The following is a 24,336-nucleotide window of genomic DNA, read 5'->3' as shown; positions in this document are numbered from 1 at the left end:
CCCGAGATGTCCCCAACCCCTCTGGGGACACTGAAATGGGGACAGGACCCCCCAGTGACCCCCGAGGGGCGGGGCAATGAACGGGTTTGATTGACAGCTCTGGCCACGCCCCTTTGTGTGGGAACTGGTTTGAACTGGGATTTTGGGGGTGGGCGTGTCCGGATTTTGGGGGTCACCGGCGTGACGTCACACACAGAACCAACGTGATGACGTCATCGCGTTGGGGGAGGGGAGGGGAACCCCCAAATTTTATTGCCGCGGTTTTGGGGGGGAGGGGCGGGGTTCCCAACGGCCCCTCCCCCACCCCTGTGACGTCACCAAGGGTTTGGGGGACCCCCCCCCAAATTTTGGGGACACTCGGGGGCTCCGTCAGCAGGGCCAGGGACTCCATGTCCCCAAATTGTCCCAAAAAGTCCCAAAATGTCCCAAAATGTCCCCAGTCTGGGGACACTCAGGTGTCCGTGGGTGGGGCCTGCAGGTGCCACACCCTGTCCCAGGTCTGTCCCCAGGTGTGTCACACCTGTCTCAGGTGTGTCCCAGGTGTGTCACTGTCTGTCCCAGGTGTCTCTCAGCTGTCTCACGGATCCCAGGTGTCTCACACCTGCCCCAGGTGTGTTCCAGGTGTGTCTCAGGTGTGTCCCAGGCGTCTCACGGATCCAGCAGCAGTTCCAGACCATACCTGGCGCCACCCACAGGTGTCACACCTATCCCAGGTGTCCCCAGCTGTCTCTCAGGTGTGTCCCAGGTGTGTCCCAGCTGTCCCAGGTGTCTCTCCATTGTCCCAGGCATGTCACACCTGTCCCAGGTGTGTCCCAGATGTGTCCCAGGTGTGCCCAGGTGTGTCCCAGGTGTGCCCAGGTGTCCCCAGCTGTCTCATGGATCCAGCAGCAGCTCCAGGCTGTACCTGGCCCCGCCCACAGGTGTCACACCTGTCCCCAGGTGCGTCAGGCGCCCCGGGTGCAGCAGGGCCCAGCCCGGGGGGGGCGCGGGGGCGGCGCAGCCGTACCTGGGGAAGAGCCAGCCCCCGCCCTGGGACCAGCACCGACCAGTGAGGACCAGTACGGACCAGTATGGACCAGTACTGACCAGTGAGGACCAGTAACTACGAGTTCATCCCAGTAAACCATCTCAGTTCCCCCCCAGTCCCACCCAGTCCCTCCCAGTTCCATCTCAGTCCCACCCAGTCCCTCCCATTTCCCTCCCAGTCCCTCCCAGTCCCCCCCCAGTCCCTCCCATTTCCCTCCCAGTCCCCCCCAGTTCCATCTCAGTCCCTCCCAGTTCCCCCCCAGTCCCACCCAGTCCCCTCCCAGTCCCCCCCAGTCCCTCCCAGTCCCTCCCAGTCCCCCCCAGTTTCCCCCAGTCCGTACCAGTGCGGGGCTCAGGCTCACTCTCAGGCTGATGGTGGCTGAGGGCCGTGGGGGCGTGGCCGAGGGGGCGGGGTCAGGGTGGGCGTGGCCGGAAGGGGCGGGGTCGTAACGAACCACCGAGCTCAGCACCGTGCGGCCCTGGGGGGGGTGTGGGGGGGTGTGAGTGGGCGTGGCAAATATTTTGGGACCCAAATCCCAATTTTGGGGTCCCCACCCTCCCAATCTTAAAGCCCCTCCCTCTTTTGAGGCCACTCCCCCTTTTAACAGGCCCCACCCATTTCTCACCCCAAGCCCCGCCCCTTTCGGGACCCCTCCCCTTTCTGAGCCCCTCCCACTTCCCAGTCCCCACCCCTTTTCCCAAGCCATGCATTGGTCCAGGCCAAGCCCCTTTAGCCCCTCCCGATCCAGGCCCCGCCCCTTTAGCCCATCCCACTACAGACCCCGCCCCTTTAACCCCTCCCAATCCTCAGGCCACGCCCCTTTTTGAGCCCCTCCCATCCCAGCCCCCGCCCCTTTAGGCCCTCCCACCCCCGGCCCCGCCCACCTTGGGGGCGTATCCCGGGAAGAGCCGGCGGGCGATGGGCGGGAGCAGCTCCCGCAGCGCCCCCTGCAGGACGGGATCCAACTGCAGCGCCGAGAGGGGAACGGCCCAGGAGCGCACCTGGGCAGGGCAGGGCAGGGCAGGTGAGAGAGCTGGGACACACCTGAGAGATACCTGAGATATACCTGAGATACACCTGGGATACACCTGGGCAGGGCAGGGCAGGGCAGGTGAGAGAGCTGGGACACACCTGAGAGACCCTGACACACCTGGGACACACCTGAGAGACCCTGACACACCTGGGACACACCTGGGACACACCTGGGATACACCTGAGAGACCCTGACACACCTGGGACACACCTGAGAGACCCTGACACACCTGGGACACACCTGGGACACACCTGGGATATACCTGAGATATACCTGAGATACACCTGGGCAGGGCAGGGCAGGGCAGGTGAGAGAGCTGGGACACACCTGGGAGACCCTGACACACCTGGGACACACCTGGGATACACCTGAGAGACCCTGAGATACACCTGGGCAGGGCAGGGGCAGGTGAGAGAGCTGGGACACACCTGAGATACACCTGAGAGACCCTGACACACCTGGGACACACCTGGGACACACCTGGGATACACCTGGGATACACCTGGGCAGGGCAGGGCAGGTGAGAGAGCTGGGACACACCTGAGATACACCTGAGAGACCCTGACACACCTGGGACACACCTGGGACACACCTGGGATACACCTGGTACTGACACTGACACACCTGAGAGACCCTGACACACCTGGGACACACCTGGGCAGGGCAGGGCAGGTGAGAGAGCTGGGACACACCTGGGAGATACCTGAGATATACCTGAGATACACCTGGGACACACCTGAGACACACCTGAGAGACCCTGACACACCTGGGACACACCTGGGACACACCTGGGATACACCTGGGACACACCTGGGACACACCTGGGCAGGGCAGGGCAGGTGAGAGAGCTGGGACACACCTGAGAGACCCTGACACACCTGGGACACACCTGGGACACACCTGGGACCATCCCATTATACACCTGGGCACACCTGGGATACACCTGGGATACACCTGGGCAGGGCAGGGGCAGGTGAGAGAGCTGGGACACACCTGAGATACACCTGAGAGACCCTGACACACCTGAGATACACCTGGGATATACCTGGGACACACCTGGGACACACCTGGGATACACCTGAGACACACCTGGGACACACCTGAGAGACCTGAGATACACCTAAGACACACCTGAGATACACCTGGTACTGACACTGACACACCTGAGAGACCCTGACACACCTGAGACAGGTGAGACACACCTGAGATACACCTGGGACAGGTGAGACACACCTGGGAAAGGTGAGATACACCTGGGACCACCTGGGTCACCAATTTCAGAATCCCCAACCTAATTTTTGGGTCCCACCCTCCCAATTTTTTGGGTCCCAAAGCCCAAATTTTGGCCCCCAAACCTCAAATTTTTGGGTTCCACCCCCCATTTTTTGGATCCCAGCCCCCCCCAGTTTTGGGTCCCACCCCCCAATTCTTTGGGGCCCCGCCCACCTCGTGATGCTCCGCCCACCCCCCGCGCAGCTCCGCCTCCTCCCGCAGCTCCCGCCCGAACTGCTCCGAGAACAGCGGGAACTGGAACACGTCCGGGCACGGCTGGGGGGAAAAACCCAAAAACAGGATCAGGGACCCCAAAAACACAATCAGGGACCCCAAAAACAGAATCAGGGACCCCAAAAACAGAATCAGGGACCCCAAAAACAGGATCAGGGACCCCAAAAACGGAATCAGGAACCCCAAAAACAGGATCAGGAACCCCAAAAACCCCCCAAAACTGACCCAAAACCCCCCCAAAAACAGCGGGAACTGGAACACGTCCGGGCACGGCTGGGGGGAAAAACCCAAAAAACAGGATCAGGGACCCCAAAAACAGGATCAGGGACCCCAAAAACAGAATCAGGGACCCCAAAAACAGGATCAGGGACCCCCAAAAAACGGAATAGGGACCCCAAAAACAGAATAGGGACCCCAAAAATCCCCCAAAAACTGACCCAAAACCCCCCCAAAAACAGCGGGAACTGGAACACGTCCGGGCACGGCTGGGGGGAAAACCCAAAAAACAGAGTCAGGGACCCCAAAAACAGAACCAGGGACCCCAAAAATGAAATCAGGGACCCCAAAAACCCCCCAAAACCAGCGGGAACTGGAACACGTCCGGGCACGGCTGGGGGGAAAAACCCAAAAAACAGGATCAGGAACCCCAAAAACAGGATCAGGGACCCCAAAAACAGGATCAGGGATCCCAAAAACAGGATCAGGGACCCCAAAAACGGAATCAGGGACCCCAAAAACCCCCAAAAACTGACCCAAAACCCCCCAAAAACAGCGGGAACTGGAACACGTCCGGGCACGGCTGGGGGGAAAAACCCAAAAAACAGAATCAGGGACCCCAAAAACAGAATCAGGGACCCCAAAAACAGAATCAGGGACCCCAAAAATCCCCCAAAAACTGACCCAAAACCCCCCCAAAAACAGCGGGAACTGGAACACGTCCGGGCACGGCTGGGGGGAAAAACCCAAAAACAGAATCAGGGACCCCAAAAACAGGATCAGGGACCCCAAAAACGGAATCAGGGACCCCCAAAAACAGAATCAGGGACCCCAAAAACCCCCAAAAACTGACCCAAAACCCCCCCAAAAACAGCGGGAACTGGAACACGTCCGGGCACGGCTGGGGGGAAAATCCCAAAAACAGAATCAGAGACCCCAAAAACAGAACCAGGGACCCCAAAAACAGAATCAGGGACCCCAAAAACCCCCCAAAACTGACCCAAAACCCCCAAAATCCCCCCAAAATCGCTCCAAGGACAGCGGGAACTGGAACACGTCCAGGCACGGCTGGGGGGAAAAGCCCAAAAACTGAACCCAGGAACCCCAAAAACCCCAAAAAACCCAAAAAACCCAAAAAACTGAACCCAGGAACCCCAAAAACCCCAAAAAACCCCGAAAACAGAATCTGGGACCCCCAAAACCCCCAAAAACTGAACAAGGAACCCCAAAAACTGACTGGGGAACCCCAAAAGTCTGGGTGATTTTGGGATGATTTTGGGGGTGATTTTTGGGGTTTTTTGTGGTGATTTTGGGTTATTTTTGGGATGATTTTGGGTGATTTTGGGGTTATTTTTGGGGTGATTTTGGGGTGATTTGTGGGTTATTTTTGGGATGATTTTTGGGGTGATTTTGGGGTGATTTTTGGGGTTTTTTCTGGTGATTTTTGGTTATTTTTGGGATGATTTTTGGGTGATTTTGGGATATTTTTGGGGTGATTTTTGGGGTGATTTTGGGTTATTTTGGGTGATTTCAGTACCTGCTGGATCAGGTGCTCCTGGAGGACGCGGCTGAAGTTGGGGTGCAGGTACTGCTGGTCCCAGTCCTGTGGGAATGGAGTTACTGGGATGGACTGGGATGGACTGGGAGGGACTGGGATGGACTGGGATGGAACTGGGAGCTAATGGGGGTGCCTGGGTGTGCTGATAGTGGCCTGTACTGGTTCATACTGGTCTGTACTAGTCCATACTGGTCTATACTAGTATGTACTGCTCTATACTGGTCTATACTGGTCCATAATGGTTTATACTGCCCTGTACAGGTCTATACTGTTCTGTACTGTCCCATACTGGTCCATACTGGTCTATACTGGTTGGTATTGGCCCATACTGGTCCCTACTGTCCCATACTGGTTCTTACTGGTTCTTACTGGTCCCTACTGGTCCGTACTGGTCTATACTGTCCCATACTGGTCCCTACTGGTTGGTACTGGTCGGTACTGGCCCATACAGGTTTATACTGGCCCATACTGGTCTCTGCTGGTCTATACTGTCCCATACTGGTCCATACTGTCCCATACTGGTCGTTACTGGTCTATTCTGTCCCATACTGGTCCCATACTGGCCCGTACTGGTCGTTACTGACCCGTACTGGTCCCTGCTGTCCCATACTGTTCTGTACTGGCCCATACTGGTCCCATACTGGTCGTTACTGGTCTATACTGTCCTATACTGGTCCCATACTGTCCCATACTGGCCCGTACTGGCCGTTACTGGTCTATACTGTCCCATACTGGTCTATACTGGTCCCATACTGGTCCCACACTGTCTCATACTGTCCCATACTGGCCCGTACTGGCCGTTACTGGTCTATACTGTCCCATACTGGTCTATACTGTTCCATACTGTCCCATACTGGTTTATACTGGTCCCATACTGGTCTATACTGTCCCATACTGGTCCATACTGGTCCCATACTGGCCCGTACTGGCCGTTACTGGTCTATACTGTTCCATACTGTCCCTTACTGGTTTATACTGGTCCCATACTGGCCCGTACTGGCCGTTACTGGTCTATACTGGTCCCATACTGGTCTGTACTGGCCGTTAGTGGTCTATACTGTCCCATACTGGTCTATACTGGTCCCATACTGTCCCATACTGGCCCGTACTGGCCGTTACTGGTCTATACTGTCCCATACTGTCCCATACTGGTTTATACTGGTCCCATACTGGTTGTTACTGGCGGGCACTGACCCAGGGGTTGCGCAGCCGCTCCCACAGCTCCGGGTGCCGCCGCCCGGTGCCGTTGTAGCCGTCGGTCACCAGCAGGTGGCCAAAGTGGCGCCGGTTGGTGACGTGCAGGAACAGCCCCTGGCACGGGAACGGCCCCGGGTCACCCCGAAATCCGCCCCAAAATCATCCCCGAAATCCCCAAAATCTATCCCAAAATACCCCAAAATCCATCCCAAAATACCCCCAAAATACCCCAAAATCCACCCCAAAATACCCCAAATTCACCCCAAAATCATCCCCGAAATCCATCCCAAAATATCCCAAAATACCCCAAATCCATCCCAAAATATCCCCAAAATGTACCCCAAAATCCATCCCCAAAATATGCCCCAAATTCACCCCAAAATCATCCCCAAAATCTATCCCAAAATACCCCAAAATCCATCCCAAAATCCATCCCGAATTCACCACAAAATCCATCACAAAATCCACCCCCAAAATCCATCCCAAAATATCCCCAAAATCCATCCCAAAATCCCCCAAATTCACCCCAAATTCATCCCAAAATCCAGCCCTAAAATCCATCCCAAAATCCCCCAAATTCACCCCAAAATTAATCCCAAAATCCATCCCAAAATATCCCCAAAATCCATCCCAAAATCTATCTCAAAATACCCCAAATTCTCCCCAAAATCATCCCCAAAATCTCACGAATTCACCCCAAAATCATCCCTGAATCTACCCCAAAATTATCTTAATTCACCCCAAATCTATCCCCAAAAACCCCCAAATTCACCCCAAAATCCACCTCCAAAATCCATCCCAGTATCACCCCAATATCACCCCAAAATCATCCCGAGATTACCCCAAAGTCATCACATTTTTGGGCTGATTTGGGGTGATTTTGGGTGTCTCACCTTCTCCCTGGCCCTGGCGCAGAACGCCATGTCGGGGTCCAGGTGGGCGTGGTCGAACACCGGCCCCTCCCCCAGCGGCCCCCGCAGCGCGGCCCCGCCCACCAGGTAGGCGTGGCTGACGTAGGGCACGTTCCACACGCCCCTGGCCACGCCCACAAACACGGGTGATGTCATGGCCACGCCCACTCAAGCCACGCCCACCCCATTGCAGGGCATGGCCACGCCCTCGGAGCTGCTGAGGGGCGTGGCCTGCGAGGGCGTGGCCTCATGGGTGTGTCCCCAGGTGTGTCCCCCCCCCCTCCCCAGCGATCCAGGTGTGCCCAGGTGCCTCCAGGTATCCCCAGGTGTGTCCCAGGTGTGTCCCACCTGTCCCAGGTGTCCTCAGGTGTCCCCATCCCCCCCATGTGTGTCCCACGTGTGTCCCAGGTGTCCCCAGGTGTGTCCCAGGTGTGTCCCAGGTGTGTTTTCCCTCCCCAGGTGTGTCCCAGCTCTCCCAGGGGTATCTCCCCCTCCCCAGGTGTGTCTCTGTCCCCCCAGGTGTGTCCCAGGTGTCCCCAGGTGTGTCCCACTTGTCCCAGCTGTCCCCAGGTCTCTCCCCAGGTGTGTCCCCAGATATGTCACAGGTGCCCAGGTGTGTCCCAGGTGTGTCCCTGTCCCCCCAGGTGTGTCCCAGGTGTCCCCAGGTGTGTCCCACTTGTCCCAGCTGTCCCCAGGTCTCTCCCCAGGTGTGTCCCACCTGTCCCAGGTGTCCCCAGGTGTATCCCAGGTGTGTCCCAGGTGTCCCCAGGTGTGTCCCAGGTGACCCCAGGTGTGTCCCAGGTGTCACCACCTGTCCCAGGTGTCCCCAGGTATGTCCCATCTGTCCCAGGTGTCCCTAGGTGTCTCCCAGGTGTCCCCAGTTGTGTCCCAGGTGACCCCAGGTGTGTCCCAGGTGTGTCCCACCTGTCCCAGGTGTCCCCAGGTGTCCCTAGGTGTCTCCCAGGTGTGTCCCAGGTGTGTCCCATCTGTCCCAGGTGTCCCCACATGTATCCCAGGTGTCCCCAGCTGTCCCCAGTTGTGTCCCCAGGTGTCCCCACCTGTCCCAGCTGTGTCCAGGTGTCCCCACCTGTCCCAGGTGTCCCCAGTTGTGTCCCCAGGTGTCCCCACCTGTCCCAGGTGTCTCACCTGCGCCGGCCCTGCACGATCTCCAGGTAGTCCGGGGCTCTGCTGTAGTAGCCGTCGGGTCCCAGCGCCCCCCAGAAGTTGGACCAGAGGTGGCCGGGGCGGGTCAGCAGCGGGGCCAGCACCTGCCTGCGGTCACTGGGGTCACTCAGGGGTCACTGGGGTCACTCAGGGGTCACCTGCGGTCAGCAGCGGGGCCAGCACCTGCCTGCGGTCACTGGGGTCACTCAGGGGTCACTGGGGTCACTCAGGGGTCACCTGCGGTCAGCAGTGGGGCCAGCACCTGCCTGCGGTCACCTGGGGTCACTCAGGGGTCACTCAGGGGTCACTGCGGTCAGCAGCGGGGCCAGCACCTGCCTGCGGTCACTGGGGTCACTCAGGGGTCACTGAGGGGTCACTGGGGTCACTCAGTGGTCAGTGGTCACTCAGCAGTCAGTCGGTGGTCACTCGGGTCACTCAGGGTCACTCAGGGGTCACTCACTGGTCACTCAGGGGTCACTCAGGGTCTCTCAGGGTCACTCACTGGTCACTCAGGGTCACTCAGTGGTCAGTGGTCACTCAGCAGTCAGTCGGTGGTCACTGGGGTCACTCACTGGTCACTGGTCACTCACTGGTCACTCACTGGTCACTCAGTGGTCACTCACTGGTCACTCTGGTCTGGTCACTCACTGGTCACTCAGTGGTCACTCACTGGTCACTCAGTGGTCACTCACTGGTCACTCAGTGGTCACTCAGTAGTCACTCTGGTCACTCAGGGTCACTCAGGGGTCACTCAGTGGTCAGTGGTCAGTACCTGTTCTGCTCGATCAGAGCCCTCAGCAGGTGTTGGTCACTCAGGCTGACGTCGCTGTCCAGGCTCAGGTAATGGTCAGTGGTCAGTGGTCACTCAGGGGGGTCAGGGGTCACTCAGGGTCACTCAGTGGTCACTCAGTGGTCACTCAGGGTCCCTCACTGGTCACTCAGGGTCACTCAGGGGTCAGTGGTCAGTACCTGTTCTGCTCGATCAGAGCCCTCAGCAGGTGTTGGTCACTCAGGCTGACGTCGCTGTCCAGGCTCAGGTAATGGTCAGTGGTCACTCAGGGTCACTCAGGGGTCACTCACTGGTCACTCAGGGTCACTCAGTAGTCACTCACTGGTCACTCAGGGTCACTCAGTGGTCAGTACCTGTTCTGCTCGATCAGAGCCCTCAGCAGGTGTTGGTCACTCAGGCTGACGTCGCTGTCCAGGCTCAGGTAATGGTCACAGCGCGGGTCCCGCCGGCACAGGGACCTGAACAGAGTGACCAGAGTGACCAGAGTGACCCCAGAGTGACCCCAGGGTGACCCCAGGGTGACCCCCACAAACCAAACCACCACCCCCCAAAATGGAACTGACCCCCTCAAAACCCACCAGGGACCCCCCAAAAATCCATCAGGAGCCCCAAAAAGTGACCACGAGGGACCCCAAAAATGGAACTGACCCCCCCAAAATGGGACTGACCATCTCAAAAATGGGACTGACCCCCAAAAATGGGACTGACCCCCCCAAAAATGGGACTGACCCCAAAAATGGAACCGACCCCCCCAAAATGGGACTGACCCCCCAAAATGGAACTGACCCCAAAAATGGAACTGACCCCCCAAAACTGGAACTGACCCCCCCCAAAAATGGGACTGACCCCAAAAATGGAACCGACCCCCCTAAAATGGGACTGACCCCAAAAAATGGAACCGACCCCCCAAAATGGAACCGACCCCCCAAAATGGGACTGACCCCCCAAAAATGAAACCGGCCCCCCAAAAATGGGACTGACCCCCAAAAATGGAACTGACCCCCCCAAAATGGGACTGACCCCCCCAAAATGGGACTGACCCCAAAAATAGGACTGAACCCCAAAAAATGGGACTGACCCCAAAAAAATGGAACTGACCCCCCCAAAATGGGACTGACCCCCCAAAATCCCCCAAGAGGGACCTGACCCCGCCCTGCCCCTCCCCCCTCGCCCCTCCCCCCTTACATTCCGAGGTCTCTCGCCGCCCCTCCCCCCAGCCCCTCCCCCTCCCGGTGGGCGGAGCTGAAGCGGCGCCGGAGGCGGGGCCAGAGAGAATCGATGAGGGGAGAGTGAGCGGGGACCTGGGACAGAGAGAGGGACATGGGGACACTGGGGACAGAGAGAGGGACATGGGGACACTGGGGACAGGGGGAGGGACATTGGGGGGATTGGGGACATTGGGGGGATTGGGGACCTGGGACAGAGAGAGGGACATGGGGACACTGGGGGACACTGGGGACACTGGGGACATTGGGGGGATTGGGGACATTGGGGGGATTGGGGACATGGGGACAGAGAGAGGGACATGGGGACACTGGGGACACTGGGGGGATTGGGGACACTGGGGACACTGGGGACACTGGGGGGCACTGGGGGGATTGGGGGGATTGGGGACACTGGGGACATTTTGGGGTTTTGGGGATATTTTGGGGACATTTTGGGGTTTTGGGGATATTTTGGTATATTTTCAGGATATTTTTGGGGTGATTCAGGGACATTTTTGGGGTTCACTCACAGCATTGTGCAGGAACAGCCCCAGCCTCTCCCGGGGATATTTTGGGGATATTTTCAGGATATTTTCAGGATGATTTAGGGATATTTTCAGGATATTTTCAGGATATTTTTGGGGTGATTCAGGGATATTTTTGGGGTGATTCAGGGACATTTTTGGGGTTCACTCACGGCATTGTGCAGGAACAGCCCCAGCCTCTCCCGGGGGTAGCTCAGCTCCCCCAGGCGCCGCAGGAACTGGGGCAGGAACGGGGTGGGCTCGGCCACGAAGACCCCGATGAGCACCCAGGGCAGGGCCTGGGGCTGGGGGCAAAACGGGCTCAGGGGCACCCCAAAAGCACAGGGGGGCCCAGAAACCCCCTCAGCACCCCAAAAAACCTTAAACCCCCCCAAAAAACCACCTGAACCACCTCCACATCTCCCAAAATGCCTCCCAAACCCTCCCAGGACCCCCCAAAATCCCTCCAGGACTCCCCAAAATCCATCCCAAACCCACCCAGAACCCCCAAAATCCCTTCAGAACTCCCCAAAATCCATCCCAAACCCTCCCAGGACCCCCCAAAATCCCTTCAGGACTCCCCAAAATCCCCCCCAACCCACCCAGAACCCCCAAAATCCCTCCAGGACTCCCCAAAATCCATCCCAAACCCACCCAGGACCCCCAAAATCCCTCCAGGACTCCCCAAAATCCATCCCAAACCCACCCAGAACCCCCAAAATCCCTTCAGGACTCCCCAAAATCCATCCCAAACCCACCCAGGACCCCCCAAAATCCCTCCAGGACTCCCCAAAATCCATCCCAAACCCACACAGGACCCCCCAAAATCCCTCCAGGACTCCCCAAAATCCATCCCAAACCCACCCAGAACCCCCAAAATCCCTTCAGGACTCCCCAAAATCCATCCCAAACCCACCCAGAACCCCCAAAATCCCTTCAGGACTCCCCAAAATCCCCCCCAAACCCACCCAGGACCCCCAAAATCCCTCCAGGACTCCCCAAAATCCCCCCCAACCCACCCAGGACTCCCCCAAATCCCTCCCAAACTCCCCCAGGACTCCCCAAAATCCCCCAGACACCCCAAACTCCCATAGGATCCCCCCAAAATCCCCCCAGGACTCCCCAAAATCCCCCGAAAAATCCCCTCAAATCCCTCCTAGACCCCCCCAAACTCCTCCAGGACCCCCCCAAAATCTCCCCAAAATACCCGCAGACCCACACAGGGCCCCCCAAAATCCCCCCATAAAGCCCTCAGACCCCCCCAAAATCCCCCCAGACCTCCCAAAATCCTCCCCAGGACTCCCCAAAACCCCCCCAAATCCCTCCAGGACCCCCCAAAATCTCCCCCAAATTTCTCCAGGGCCCCCCCCAAACCCCCCAGGACCCCCCAGTCGGTACCGGGGTCCCCCTGAGGGGTCTCAGGTCCCTCTCGCAGTCCCCGCAGCCCCCCGGGCTCCAGCCCTGGGGCACGTAATTGCCCAGCGAGTTCAGGGCCACCTGTGGGATTTTGGGGACATTTTGAGAAATTTTGGGACATTTTGGGGTCATTTTGGGGACATTTGGAGACATTAGGGGACACCCCAATATCGGGGACAGCCCCAGGGACCCCAAAATCAACCCCAAAATCGACCCCAAAATCCCCCAAATCCACCCCAAAACCCGTCCGGGGCTGTCACTGCCCTGAGTTCGGGGCCACCTGTGGGATTTTGGGGACATTTTGAGAAATTTTGGGACATTTTGAGGTCATTTTGGGGACATTTGGAGACATTAGGGGACATTTGGGGACACCCCAATATCGGGGACAGCCCCAGGGACCCCAAAATCCACCCCAAAATCGACCCCAAAATCCACCAAATCCACCCCAAAACCCGTCCGGGGCTGTCACTGCCCTGAGTTCGGGGCCACCTGAGCGGATTTTGGGGACATTTTGGGAAATTTTGGGATCATTTTTGGGACATTTGGGGACATTTGGGGACACTCCAGTATCGGGGATAGCCCCAGGGACCCCAAATTCCCCCCCAGAATCGACCCCAAAATATCCACCAAATCCACCCCAAAACCCGTCCGGGGCTGTCACTGCCCAGAGTTTGGGGCCACCTGAGCGGATTTTAGGGATATTTTGGGGTCATTTTGGGGACATTTGGGGACATTTTTGGGTCATTTGGGGACATTAGGGGACAGTTGGGGACACCTCAATATCGGAGACACTCCCAGGGACCCCAAAATTGACCCCAAAATCCCCCAAATCCACCCCAAAACCCATCACGGGCTGTCACTGCAGATTTTGGGGTGGATTTTGAGATTTTTTGGCACCTTTGTGGGTCCGTTCCCATGAATCACAAGGGGGAGGTTTTGGGGTATTTTTGGGGTGGGTTTTGGGTTTTTTTGGGTTTTTTGTCACCTTTGTGGGTCCATTCCCATGGATCACCACCGGCCAGGCCCCGCTGATCTCGTTCCTCACTCGGTTCCCACCCGGCTCAAAGCGAATGGTGACCTCGTCTGGAACCCCAAAATCGGGTCAGGGACCCCAAAAATGGGATCAGGAACCCCAAAAACGGAATCAGGGACCCCAAAAACGGGTCAGGGACCGCAAAAATGGGATCAGGACCCCAAAAACGGGATCAGGGACCCCAAAAAACGGGATCAGGGACCCCAAAAAACGGAATCAGGGACCCCAAAAATGGGATCAGGGAGCCCAAAAATGGGATCAGGGACCCCAAAAACGGGTTCAGGGACCCCAAAAACGGGATCAGGGACCCCAAAATCGGGTCAGGGACCCCAAAGAATGGGGTCAGGAACCCCAAAATCGGGTCAGGGACCCCAAAAACGGGTCAGGAATCCCAAAAACGGAATCAGGGACCCCAAAAACGGAATCAGGGAGCCCAAAATCGGGTCAGGGAGCCCAAAAATGGGATCAGGGAGCCCAAAATCGGGTCAGGGACCCCAAAGAATGGGGTCAGGAACCCCAAAATCGGGTCAGGGACCCCAAAATCGGGTCAGGAACCCCAAAAATGGAATCAGGGACCCCAAAAATGGGATCAGGGAGCCCAAAATCGGGTCAGGGATCCTAAAAATGGAATCAGGAGCCCCAAAAATGGGGAGAGGAACCCAAAAAAATGGGGTTAGGAATCCCAAAAATGGATTCAGGAACCCCAAAAACAGACTCAGGAACCCCAAAATCGGGGTCAGGAACCCCAAAAATGGGGTCTGGGGTCCCAAAAATGGGACAGGGATCCCAAAACATCCCTGAGAGACCCCAAAATTCTCCTGGGACCACAAAAATCATCTCAGGGACCCCCAAAAATCCCCCACATTTCCCCAGGATCCCCCAAAATCCCACCCAGGACCCCCCAAATTTTCCCCCAGGACCCCCCAAATCCCCCCAGACTCACCCAGGGCCCCGTTGAGATTTTGGAAAATTTGGGAATGATGATCCAGGGCCAGGCTCAGCTCCTCCTGGAGGGGAAAATGGGGGTCAGGGGGGACCCCAAAAATTGGGGGCGTCAGGGAGGGGTCGGGGGGATTTTGGGGGGGCTTTGGGAAGAAAAAAGGAGATTTTGGGGGGAATTTGGGGATTTTTGGGGTATTTTTGGTGATATTTTGGGGTGATTTTGGGTTGATTTTAGGATGATTTTAGAATTGATTTTAGGATGATTTTGGGGTGATTTTGGGGTGATTTTTTTGGTTATTTTGGGGTGACTTTAGGATGATTTTGGGATTTTTTTGAGTGATTCTTGGGGTGATTTTTGGGGTAATTTTGGGATTATTTTGGGTGATTTTGGGATTTTGGGCTATTTTGGGGTGATTTTAGGGGTGATTTTTGCGGTTATTTTGGGATGTTCTGGGGATATTTTTTGGGGTTATTTTGGGATGGTTTTGGGATTATTTTGGGGTTATTTTGGGGTGATTTTGGGGATTATTTTGGGGTGATTTTGGGGTTATTTTGGGGTGATTTTGGGATTATTTTGGGGTATTTTTGGGATGTTTTTGGGATGTTTTTGGGGTTATTTTGGGATGTTTTTGGGGTGATTTTGGCTCACCCTGAGCCCCCTGTCCAGGTACAGCTGGCTGTAGAACAGCTGATGGTTTTGGGTGATTTTGGGGCAATTTTAGGGGTGATTTTTGCGGTTATTTTGGGGTGATTCTGGGATGTTTTGGGGATATTTTTGGGATGTTTTTGGGGTGAATTTGGGGTGATTTTGGGGTGATTTTGGCTCACCCTGAGCCCCCTGTCCAGGTACAGCTGGCTGTAGAACAGCTGATGGTTTTGGGTGATTTTAGGGGAGATTTTTGCAGTTATTTTGGGGTGATTTTGGGGTTGTTATTTTGGGATGTTTTTGGGGTTATTTTGGGGTTATTTTGGGGTGATTTTGGCTCACCCTGAGCCCCCTGTCCAGGTACAGCTGGCTGTAGAACAGCTGATGGTTTTGGGTGATTTTAGGGGTGATTTTTGCGGTTATTTTGGGGTGATTTTGGGATGTTTTGGGGATATTTTTGGGATGTTTTTGGGATGTTTTTGGGGTTATTTTGGGATGAATTTGGGGTGATTTTGGCTCACTCTCAGCCCCCTGTCCAGGTACAGCTGGCTGTAGAACAGCTGATGGTTTTGGGTGATTTTAGGGGTGATTTTTGCGGTTATTTTGGGATGTTTTTGGGATGTTTTTGGGGTTATTTTGGGATGTTTTTGGGATGTTTTTTGGGGTTATTTTGGGATGTTTTTGGGATATTCTTTGGATTATTTTGGGATGTTTCTGACTCACCCTGAGCCCCCTGTCCAGGTACAGCTGGCTGTAGAACAGCTGATGGTTCTGGGTGATTTTAGGGGTGATTTTTGCGGTTATTTTGGGGTGATTTTGGGATGTTTTGGGGATATTTTTGGGATGTTTTTGGGGATTATTTTGGGATGTTTTTGGGGTGATTTTGGCTCACCCTGAGCTCCCTGTCCAGGTACAGCTGGCTGTAGAACAGCTGATCGTCGTCGTCGTCCCGGAAGCGCCAACGCTCGACCAGAGCCCAGAGCGCCGGAGCGAAGCCCACGAACCCTGGAACCAAAACCCCAAAATATCCCCAAAATATCCCTAAAATATCCCTAAAATATCCCCAAAATATCCCTAAAATATCCCCAAAATATCCCCAAAATATCCCCAAAATATCCCTAAAATATCCCCAAAATATCCCCAAAATATCCCCAAAATATCCCTAAAATATCCCCAAAATATCCCCAAAATATCCCCAAAATATCCCTAAAATATCCCCAAAATATCCCCAAAATATCCCCAAAATATCCCCAAAATATCCCTAAAATATCCCCAAAATATCCCCAAAATATCCCCCAAATATCCCCAAAATATCCCTAAAATATCCCTAAAATATCCCCAAAATATCCCCAAAATATCCCCCAAAATATCCCCCAAAACCTGCCTGAACCCCAAAATATCCCCAAAATATCCCCAAAATATCCCCCAAAACCCGCCTGAACCCCAAAATATCCCCAAAATATCAACAAGATATCCCCTAAAACCTGCCTGGAATCCCCAAAACCTGCCTGAGCCCCAAAATATCCCCCAAAATATCCCCCAAAACCCGCCTGAACCCCAAAATATCCCCAAAATATCCCCCAAAATATCCCCCAAAACCCGCCTGAACCCCAAAATATCCCCAAAATATCCCCTAAAACCTGCCTGGAATCCCCAAAACCCGCCTGAACCCCAAAATATCCCCAAAATATCCCCCAAAATATCCCCCAAAACCCGCCTGAACCCCAAAATATCAACAAGATATCCCCTAAAACCTGCCTGGAATCCCCAAAATCTGCCTGAACCACAAAATATCCCCCAAACCCCCAAAACCCGCCTGGAGCCCCCAAAATCCCCCTGAACCACCCAAAATCCGCCTGGATCACCCCCCAAAAACATCCCCCAAACCTCCCAAAAATCCCCCCAGGACCCCCCAAACCCACCCAGAATCCCCCCAGGACCCTCAAACTTTCCCCAAAATCCTCCCAGGACCCCTCAAGTTTCCCCCCAGACACCCCCAGAACCCGCCAAATCCTCTCAGGACCCCCCAACCCCTCCCAGGATCCCCCAAAATACCCCCAGGACCCCCCAAATACCCCCCAATCCCCCCAAAAATCCTCTCAGAACCCCCCAAACCACCCCCAGGACCCCCCAAAATCCTCTCAGGACCCCCCAAAATCCCCCCAGGACCCCCCAAGATACCCCTAGGACCTCCCAAATCCCCTCAGGACCCCCAAAATCCCCTCAGGACCCCCCAAAATCCCCCCAGGACCCCCCAAATACCCCCCAATCCCCCCAAAAATCCTCTCAGAACCCCCCAAACCACCCCCAGGACCCCCCAAAATCCTCTCAGGACCCCCCAAAATCCCCCCAGGACCCCCCAAGATACCCCTAGGACCTCCCAAATCCCCTCAGGACCCCCAAAATCCCCTCAGGACCCCCCAAAATCCCCCCAGGATCCCCCAAAATCCCCCCAGGATCCCCCAAACACCCCCCAATCCCCCCAAAAATCCTCTCAGAACCCCCCCAAACCCCCCCCAAGATCCCTCATGATCCCCCAGGACCCCCCAAACCCCCCCCCAGTCCCCTCCCAGGACCCCCCAAACACCCCCAGGACCCCCCAAAATCCCCCCAGTCCCCCCCAAATGCCACCCAGGACCCCCCTAACCCCCCCCAGGACCCCCCATAACACCCTCAGTCCCTCCCAAAGCCCCCCAGGACCCCCAAAACCCCCCCCAGAACCCCTCATAACCCCCCCCCCCAGCCCCCCGTACCCCCCGAGTTGAGGAAGGGTTTCCCCCCGGGGGGGCAGGGCGGGTAGAGCGGGGCCAGCCCCTCCTGTGGCCAGCAGAACCCCTCGGCAGCGAACAGCACCCCGGCCCCCGAGGCACGGAACTTGGCCAGCAGCTCCCGGGGCCCTGCTGCCAGCAGCACGTCATAGCTGGGGAAAAATGGGTTAGAGAGGTAAAATATCCCCTAAAATAACCCCAAAATAACCCCTAAATAACCCCAAAATAACCCCAAATCACCCCAGGAACAGCACCCCGGCCCCTGAGGCACGGAACTTGGCCAGCAGCTCCCGGGGCCCTGCTGCCAGCAGCACGTCATAGCTGGGGAAAAATGGGTTAGAGAGCCAAAATATCCCAAAATAACCCCCAAAATAACCCCAAAAAACCCAAAATAACCCCAAATCACCCCAGGAACAGCACCCCGGCCCCCGAGGCACGGAACTTGGCCAGCAGCTCCCGGGGCCCTGCTGCCAGCAGCACGTCATAGCTGGGGAAAAATGGGTTAGAGAGCCAAAATATCCCAAAATAACCCCAAAATAACCCAAAATAACCCCAAAATAACCCTGGGAACAGCACCCCGGCCCCCGAGGCACGGAACTTGGCCAGCAGCTCCCGGGGCCCTGCTGCCAGCAGCACGTCATAGCTGGGGAAAAATGGGTTAGAGAGCCAAAAATACCCCAAAATAACCCCAAAATAACCCCAAAAATAACCACAAATCACACTGGGAACAGCACCCCGGCCCCCGAGGCACGGAACTTGGCCAGCAGCTCCCGGGGCCCTGCTGCCAGCAGCACGTCATAGCTGGGGGAAAATGGGTTAGAGAGCCAAAATATCCCTCAAAATAACCCCAAAAATAACCCAAATAACCCCAAAATAACCACAAATCATCCTGGGAACAGCACCCCGGCCCCCGAGGCACGGAACTTGGCCAGCAGCTCCCGGGGCCCTGCTGCCAGCAGCACGTCATAGCTGGGGAAAAATGGGTTAGAGAGCCAAAATATCCCCAAAATAACCCCAAAAATAACCCCAAAAATAACCCCAAATCATCCCAAAAACCATCCCCAAATAACCCTGGGAACAGCACCCCGGCCCCCGAGGCACGGAACTTGGCCAGGAGCTCCTGGGGCCCTGCTGCCAGCAGCACGTCATAGCTGGGGGAAAAATGGGTTAGAGAGCCAAAATATCCCAAAAATAACCCCAAAAACCATCCCCAAAAACCATCCCCAAATCATCCTGGGAACAGCACCCCGGCCCCCGAGGCACGGAACTTGGCCAGCAGCTCCCGGGGCCCTGCTGCCAGCAGCACGTCATAGCTGGGGAAAAATGGGGTTAGAGAGGTAAAATATCCCAAAATAACCCCAAAAATACCCCAAAAATAACCCCAAAATAACCCTGGGAACAGCACCCCGGCCCCCGAGGCACGGAACTTGGCCAGCAGCTCCCGGGGCCCTGCTGCCAGCAGCACGTCATAGCTGGGGAAAAATGGGGTTAGAGAGCCAAAATATCCCCAAATAACCCCAAATCATCCCAAAAATAACCACAAATCACACTGGGAACAGCACCCCGGCCCCCGAGGCACGGAACTTGGCCAGCAGCTCCCGGGGCCCTGCTGCCAGCAGCACATCATAGCTGGGGGAAAATGGGGTTAGAGAGGTAAAATATCCCAAAATATCCCCAAAATAACCCCAAAACCATCCCCAAATCATCCTGGGAACAGCACCCCGGCCCCCGAGGCACGGAACTTGGCCAGCAGCTCCCGGGGCCCTGCTGCCAGCAGCACGTCATAGCTGGGGGAAAATGGGTTAGAGAGCCAAAATATCCCAAAATATCCCCAAATCATCCCAAAAATAACCCCAAATCATCCCAAAAATAACCCCAAATCACACTGGGAACAGCACCCCGGCCCCCGAGGCACGGAACTTGGCCAGCAGCTCCTGGGGCCCTGCTGCCAGCAGCACGTCATAGCTGGGGGAAAATGGGGTTAGAGAGGTAAAATATCCCAAAATATCCCCAAATCATCCCCAAAAACCATCCCCAAATCATCCTGGGAACAGCACCCCGGCCCCCGAGGCACGGAACTTGGACAGCAGCTCCTGGGGCCCTGCTGCCAGCAGCACGTCATAGCTGGGGGAAAATGGGGTTAGAGAGCCAAAATATCCCAAAATATCCCCAAAAATAACCCCAAAATAACCCCAAATAACCCTGGGAACAGCACCCCGGCCCCCGAGGCACGGAACTTGGACAGGAGCTCCTGGGGCCCTGCTGCCAGCAGCACGTCATAGCTGGGGGAAAATGGGTTAGAGAGGTAAAATATCCCAAAATAACCCCAAAAATAACCCCAAATCATCCCAAAAACCATCCCAAATTCACCCTGGGAACAGCACGTCGTAGCTGGGGAGGGAAAAACGGGGTTAGAGACCCCAAAAACACCCCAAAATCAGCCCAAAATAACCTCAAATCAGCCCAAAAATCAGCCCCAAATCCTGTGAACAGCACGTCGTAGCTGGGGGAGGGAAAAATGGGGTTAGAGAGCCAAAAATAACCCCAAAATAACCCCAAATCATCCCAAAAACCATCCCCAATTCACCCTGGGAACAGCACGTCGTAGCTGGGGGGAAATGGGTTAGAGAGCCAAAAATAACTCCAAAATAACCCCAAAATCAGCCCAAAAATATCCCAAAATCATCCCAAAATCATCCCAAAATCAGCCCAAAAATCAGCCCAAAAATCAGCCCCAAAATCAGCCCAAAAATCAGCCAAATATCACAAATCATCCCCAAAATCAGCCCAAAATCATCCCCAAAATCAGCCCAAATATCAGCCCAAAAATCAGCCACAAAACCCCCAAATCATCCCCAAAATCAGACCCAAATATCAGCCCAAAAATCAGCCAAAAATCACCCCCAAAATCATCCCCAAATCAGCCCAAAAATCAGCCAAAAATCACCCCCAAAATCATCCCAAAATTGTCCCAAAATCATCCCAAAAAGCACCCCAAAATCACTGGAAATCACCCCAGAATCTCCCAAAAATCACCCAAAAATGGTCAAATCACCGGAAAAAAATCCCCCAAAATCCCCCAAAATCCCCCAAAATCCCCAAAACCCCAAATCCCCCAAAATCCCCCAAAATCCCCAAAATCCCAACCCCCCCTCACCTGTCGACGAAGAGCAGGACGAGGCCGCCCCTCCCCCGCAGCGGCGCCAGCGCCCCCCGGAGCCACCGAACCTTCTGTCCCCCCCCGGGGCTGCGGGAAATGTCCCCCCCGCGCCAGGGGTGACCCAAACCCAGGGTCTGGAACCGGGAAATGGAAATGAGAGATGGGAATGTAACATAGAAAATAAATATAACAATGTAAACCCCCCGGGCTGCGGGAAATGTCCCCCCCGCGCCAGGGCCGGCCCAAACCCAGGGTCTGGAACCGGGAAATGGAAATGAGAGATGGAAATAGGAAACAGAAAATAAATATAACAATGGAATCCCCCCGGGGCTGCGGGAAATGTCCCCCCCGCGCCAGGGGCGGCCCAAACCCAGGGTCTGGAACCGGGAAATGGAAACAGGAACCAGGAATGAGAGATGGGAAACGGGAATGAGAGATGGGAATGTAACATAGAAAATAAATATAACAATGGAATCCCCCCGGGGCTGTGGGAAATGTCCCCCTCAAACCAGGGCTGGCCCAGGCCCAGGGTCTGGAACTGGGAACGGGAACCGGGAAATGGAAATGAGAGACGGGAAATGGAAACGGGAACAGGAAATGGAAACGGGAACTGGAAATGAGACATGGGAAAGGGAAGTGGGAAATGGGAAATAGATAAAAGAATGGAATCTCCCCGGGGCTGTGGGAAATGTCCCCCCCGTGCCAGGGGCAGCCCAAACCCAACGTCTGACTGGAACCGGAACCGGGAACAGGAACCAGAAATGAGAGACGGGAAACGGGAACAGGAAACGGAAATGGGAAATGGGAACGGGAAACGGAAATGTAAAACAGAAAACAAATCTAACACTGGAATCCCCCCGGGGCTGCGGGAATGTCCCCTCTGAGCCAGGGGGGACCCAAACCCCGGGTCTGGAACGGGAACGGGAACGGGAAATGAGAGGGAGAAACCGGAAATTGCACATGGGAACCGGAAATGAGAAATGGGAAAAATAAAGAATAAAAAATAAAGAGAAATTAAGCAAAATAAAGTAAAATAAAATAAAGTAAAATAAAATAAAATAAAGTAAAGTAAAATAAAATAAAATAAAATAAAATAAAATAAAATTTAAAAAAATAAAATAAAATAATAAAATAAAAAATAAAATAAAATAAAATAAATAAAATAAAATAAAGGACAAAAATAAAATTAAATAAAAAAATTAAAAAAAAATAAAAGAAAAGAAAACAAAACTATAAAATAAAATATAAAAATTAAAATAAAACACAATAAAAAGTAAAATGCAATAAGACAAAAAAAATAAAATAGAATAAAAAAAGGAATAAAATAAAAATAAAATAACCCAAAATAAAATAAAATAAAATAAAATAAATAAATAGCATAAAATAAAATAGAATTAAATAAAACAAAATAAATAAATAAATAAAGTAGAATAAAACAGAATAAAGTAAAATAAATGAAATAAACCAAAATAAACCAAAATAAAATAAAATAAAACAAAACAAAACAAAACAAAACAAAACAAAATAAAATAAAATAAAATAAAATAAAATAAAACAAAACAAAACAGACCAAAGCAGAGCAGGGGCCCGCAGTGCCCACCTGCACGCTGTAGTTGAAGGCGCGGGCCGAGCGCAGGAAGCGCCGGTAGCCGTCGGTGGCTTCGGTGGCCACGGTCAGAACCAGCAGCTGCTCTGGGGAGGGGACAGGGCTGGGACCAGGGACCCTGGGTGACCCTGGGTGACCCTGAGTGACCCCTGAGTGACCACTGAGAGACCCTGAGTGACCCTGAGTGACCCCTGAGTGAGCACTGAGTGACCCTGGGTGACCTCTGAGTGAGCACTGAGTGACCCTGAGTGACCCTGAGTGACCCCAGAGTGACCTTGGGTGACTCTGAGTGACCCTGAGTGACCCCTGAGTGACCACTGAGAGACCCTGAGTGACCCTGAGTGACCCCTGAGTGAGCACTGAGTGACCCTGGGTGACCTCTGAGTGAGCACTGAGTGACCCTGAGTGACCCTGAGTGACCCCAGAGTGACCTTGGGTGACTCTGAGTGACCCTGAGTGACCCCTGAGTGACCACTGAGAGACCCAGAGTGACACTGAGTGACCCCTGAGAGAGACCCTGAGTGACCCTGAGTGACCATTGAGTGACCGAGTGATCCTGAGTGACCATTGAGTCACCCTGGGTGACCCCTGAACATGAGTGACCACTGAGTGAGCACTGAGTGACCACTGAGTGACCACTGAGAGACCCTGAGTGACCTTGAGTGACTAATGAGCACTGAGTGACCAGTGAGTGACCGTGAGTGAGCACTGAGTGACCACTGATCCCTCCCAGAGACCACTGACCCCTGACTGACCACTAACCCATTCCAGTGACCACTGACCCATCCCAGTGACCACTAAGTGACCACTGACCCCATCCCAGTGACCACTGACCCATCCCAGTGACCACTGAGTGACCACTGACCACCCCCATTGACCTCTGAGCACTGAGTGACCACTGAGTGACCACTGAGTGACCACTGACCCCATCCCAGTGACCACTGACCCATCCCAGTGACCACTGAGTGACCACTGACCACCCCCATTGACCTCTGAGCACTGAGTGACCACTGAGTGACCACTGACCCCATCCCAGTGACCACTGACCACCCTCAGTGACCACTGAGTGACCACTGAGTGATCACTGACCCCATCCCAGTGACCACTGACCCATCCCAGTGACCACTGAGTGACCACTGACCACCCTCAGTGACCCCTCTCCCCCCTCATCGCTCCTGCCCCTCCCCTCACGCCCCCTTCCCCTCTCACCATTCCCATCCTCGATCCCGCCGCTGTTCCCGCCGTTCCCGGGTGAATTTTCGGAGCAGCTCTGTGTGGTCTCGGCCTCTGTCCCGGGTGAATTTTTGGGGCAGGTTTGGGGGTTTTTGGGGCAGGTTTGGGGGGTCCCGCGGCCGCTCCCCAGCAGCAGCAGCAGCAGCAGCGGCAGCGTGAGGGCGGCCATGGCGCGGGGGGGCGTGGCTGACAACGAGGGGCGTGGCTTTCCCTCAGAGCCTCAGCCAATCAGCGCCCGCCGCTCCGCCCCCTCAGCCAATCAGAGCCTGGGGGCGGGGCCGGCGGGCACTGCCACGTTGCCAGGAGTGAAAATGCGGGGAGAGCCACACCCAACATGGCGGCGAGCGGAGGAAAACCCGGCGTTTTAGCCACACTCAAAATGGCGGCAGGGGCTGAGAGCG

At 54.9% G+C, this 24,336-nt stretch overlaps 1 protein-coding gene and 1 long non-coding RNA gene across 2 annotated transcripts; both read right to left on the bottom strand.

Annotated features, from left to right (window-relative positions):
* Positions 1 to 629: 629 nt before the first annotated feature.
* LOC130263335 (multifunctional procollagen lysine hydroxylase and glycosyltransferase LH3-like) lies at positions 630 to 24,107 on the bottom strand. The gene is made up of 22 exons (XM_056510842.1): positions 23,912 to 24,107; positions 22,697 to 22,788; positions 21,094 to 21,230; positions 17,922 to 18,088; positions 16,061 to 16,173; positions 14,524 to 14,587; positions 13,533 to 13,630; positions 12,530 to 12,628; positions 11,305 to 11,436; positions 10,588 to 10,703; positions 9,756 to 9,860; positions 9,582 to 9,644; positions 9,385 to 9,471; positions 8,595 to 8,720; positions 7,431 to 7,572; positions 6,535 to 6,651; positions 5,320 to 5,385; positions 3,507 to 3,608; positions 1,912 to 2,028; positions 1,368 to 1,505; positions 797 to 1,029; positions 630 to 704 (listed from the first exon to the last, which is right to left on the bottom strand). Exons 1-21 carry the CDS (start codon positions 24,102 to 24,104, stop codon positions 874 to 876), a joined length of 2,430 nt encoding a protein of 809 aa, XP_056366817.1. The 5' UTR covers positions 24,105 to 24,107; the 3' UTR covers positions 630 to 704; positions 797 to 873.
* LOC130263013 (uncharacterized) lies at positions 2,407 to 2,740 on the bottom strand. The gene is made up of 3 exons (XR_008842269.1): positions 2,715 to 2,740; positions 2,489 to 2,611; positions 2,407 to 2,449 (listed from the first exon to the last, which is right to left on the bottom strand). It is a non-coding gene; the product is annotated as an uncharacterized LOC130263013 (long non-coding RNA).
* Positions 24,108 to 24,336: the final 229 nt, after the last annotated feature.

This window comes from Oenanthe melanoleuca, chromosome 25, assembly GCF_029582105.1.
Source record: "Oenanthe melanoleuca isolate GR-GAL-2019-014 chromosome 25, OMel1.0, whole genome shotgun sequence".
NCBI lineage: Eukaryota > Metazoa > Chordata > Aves > Passeriformes > Muscicapidae > Oenanthe > Oenanthe melanoleuca.
The sequence above is the reverse complement of the archived record's forward strand: the minus strand, read 5'-3'. Positions and strand labels throughout refer to the sequence as shown.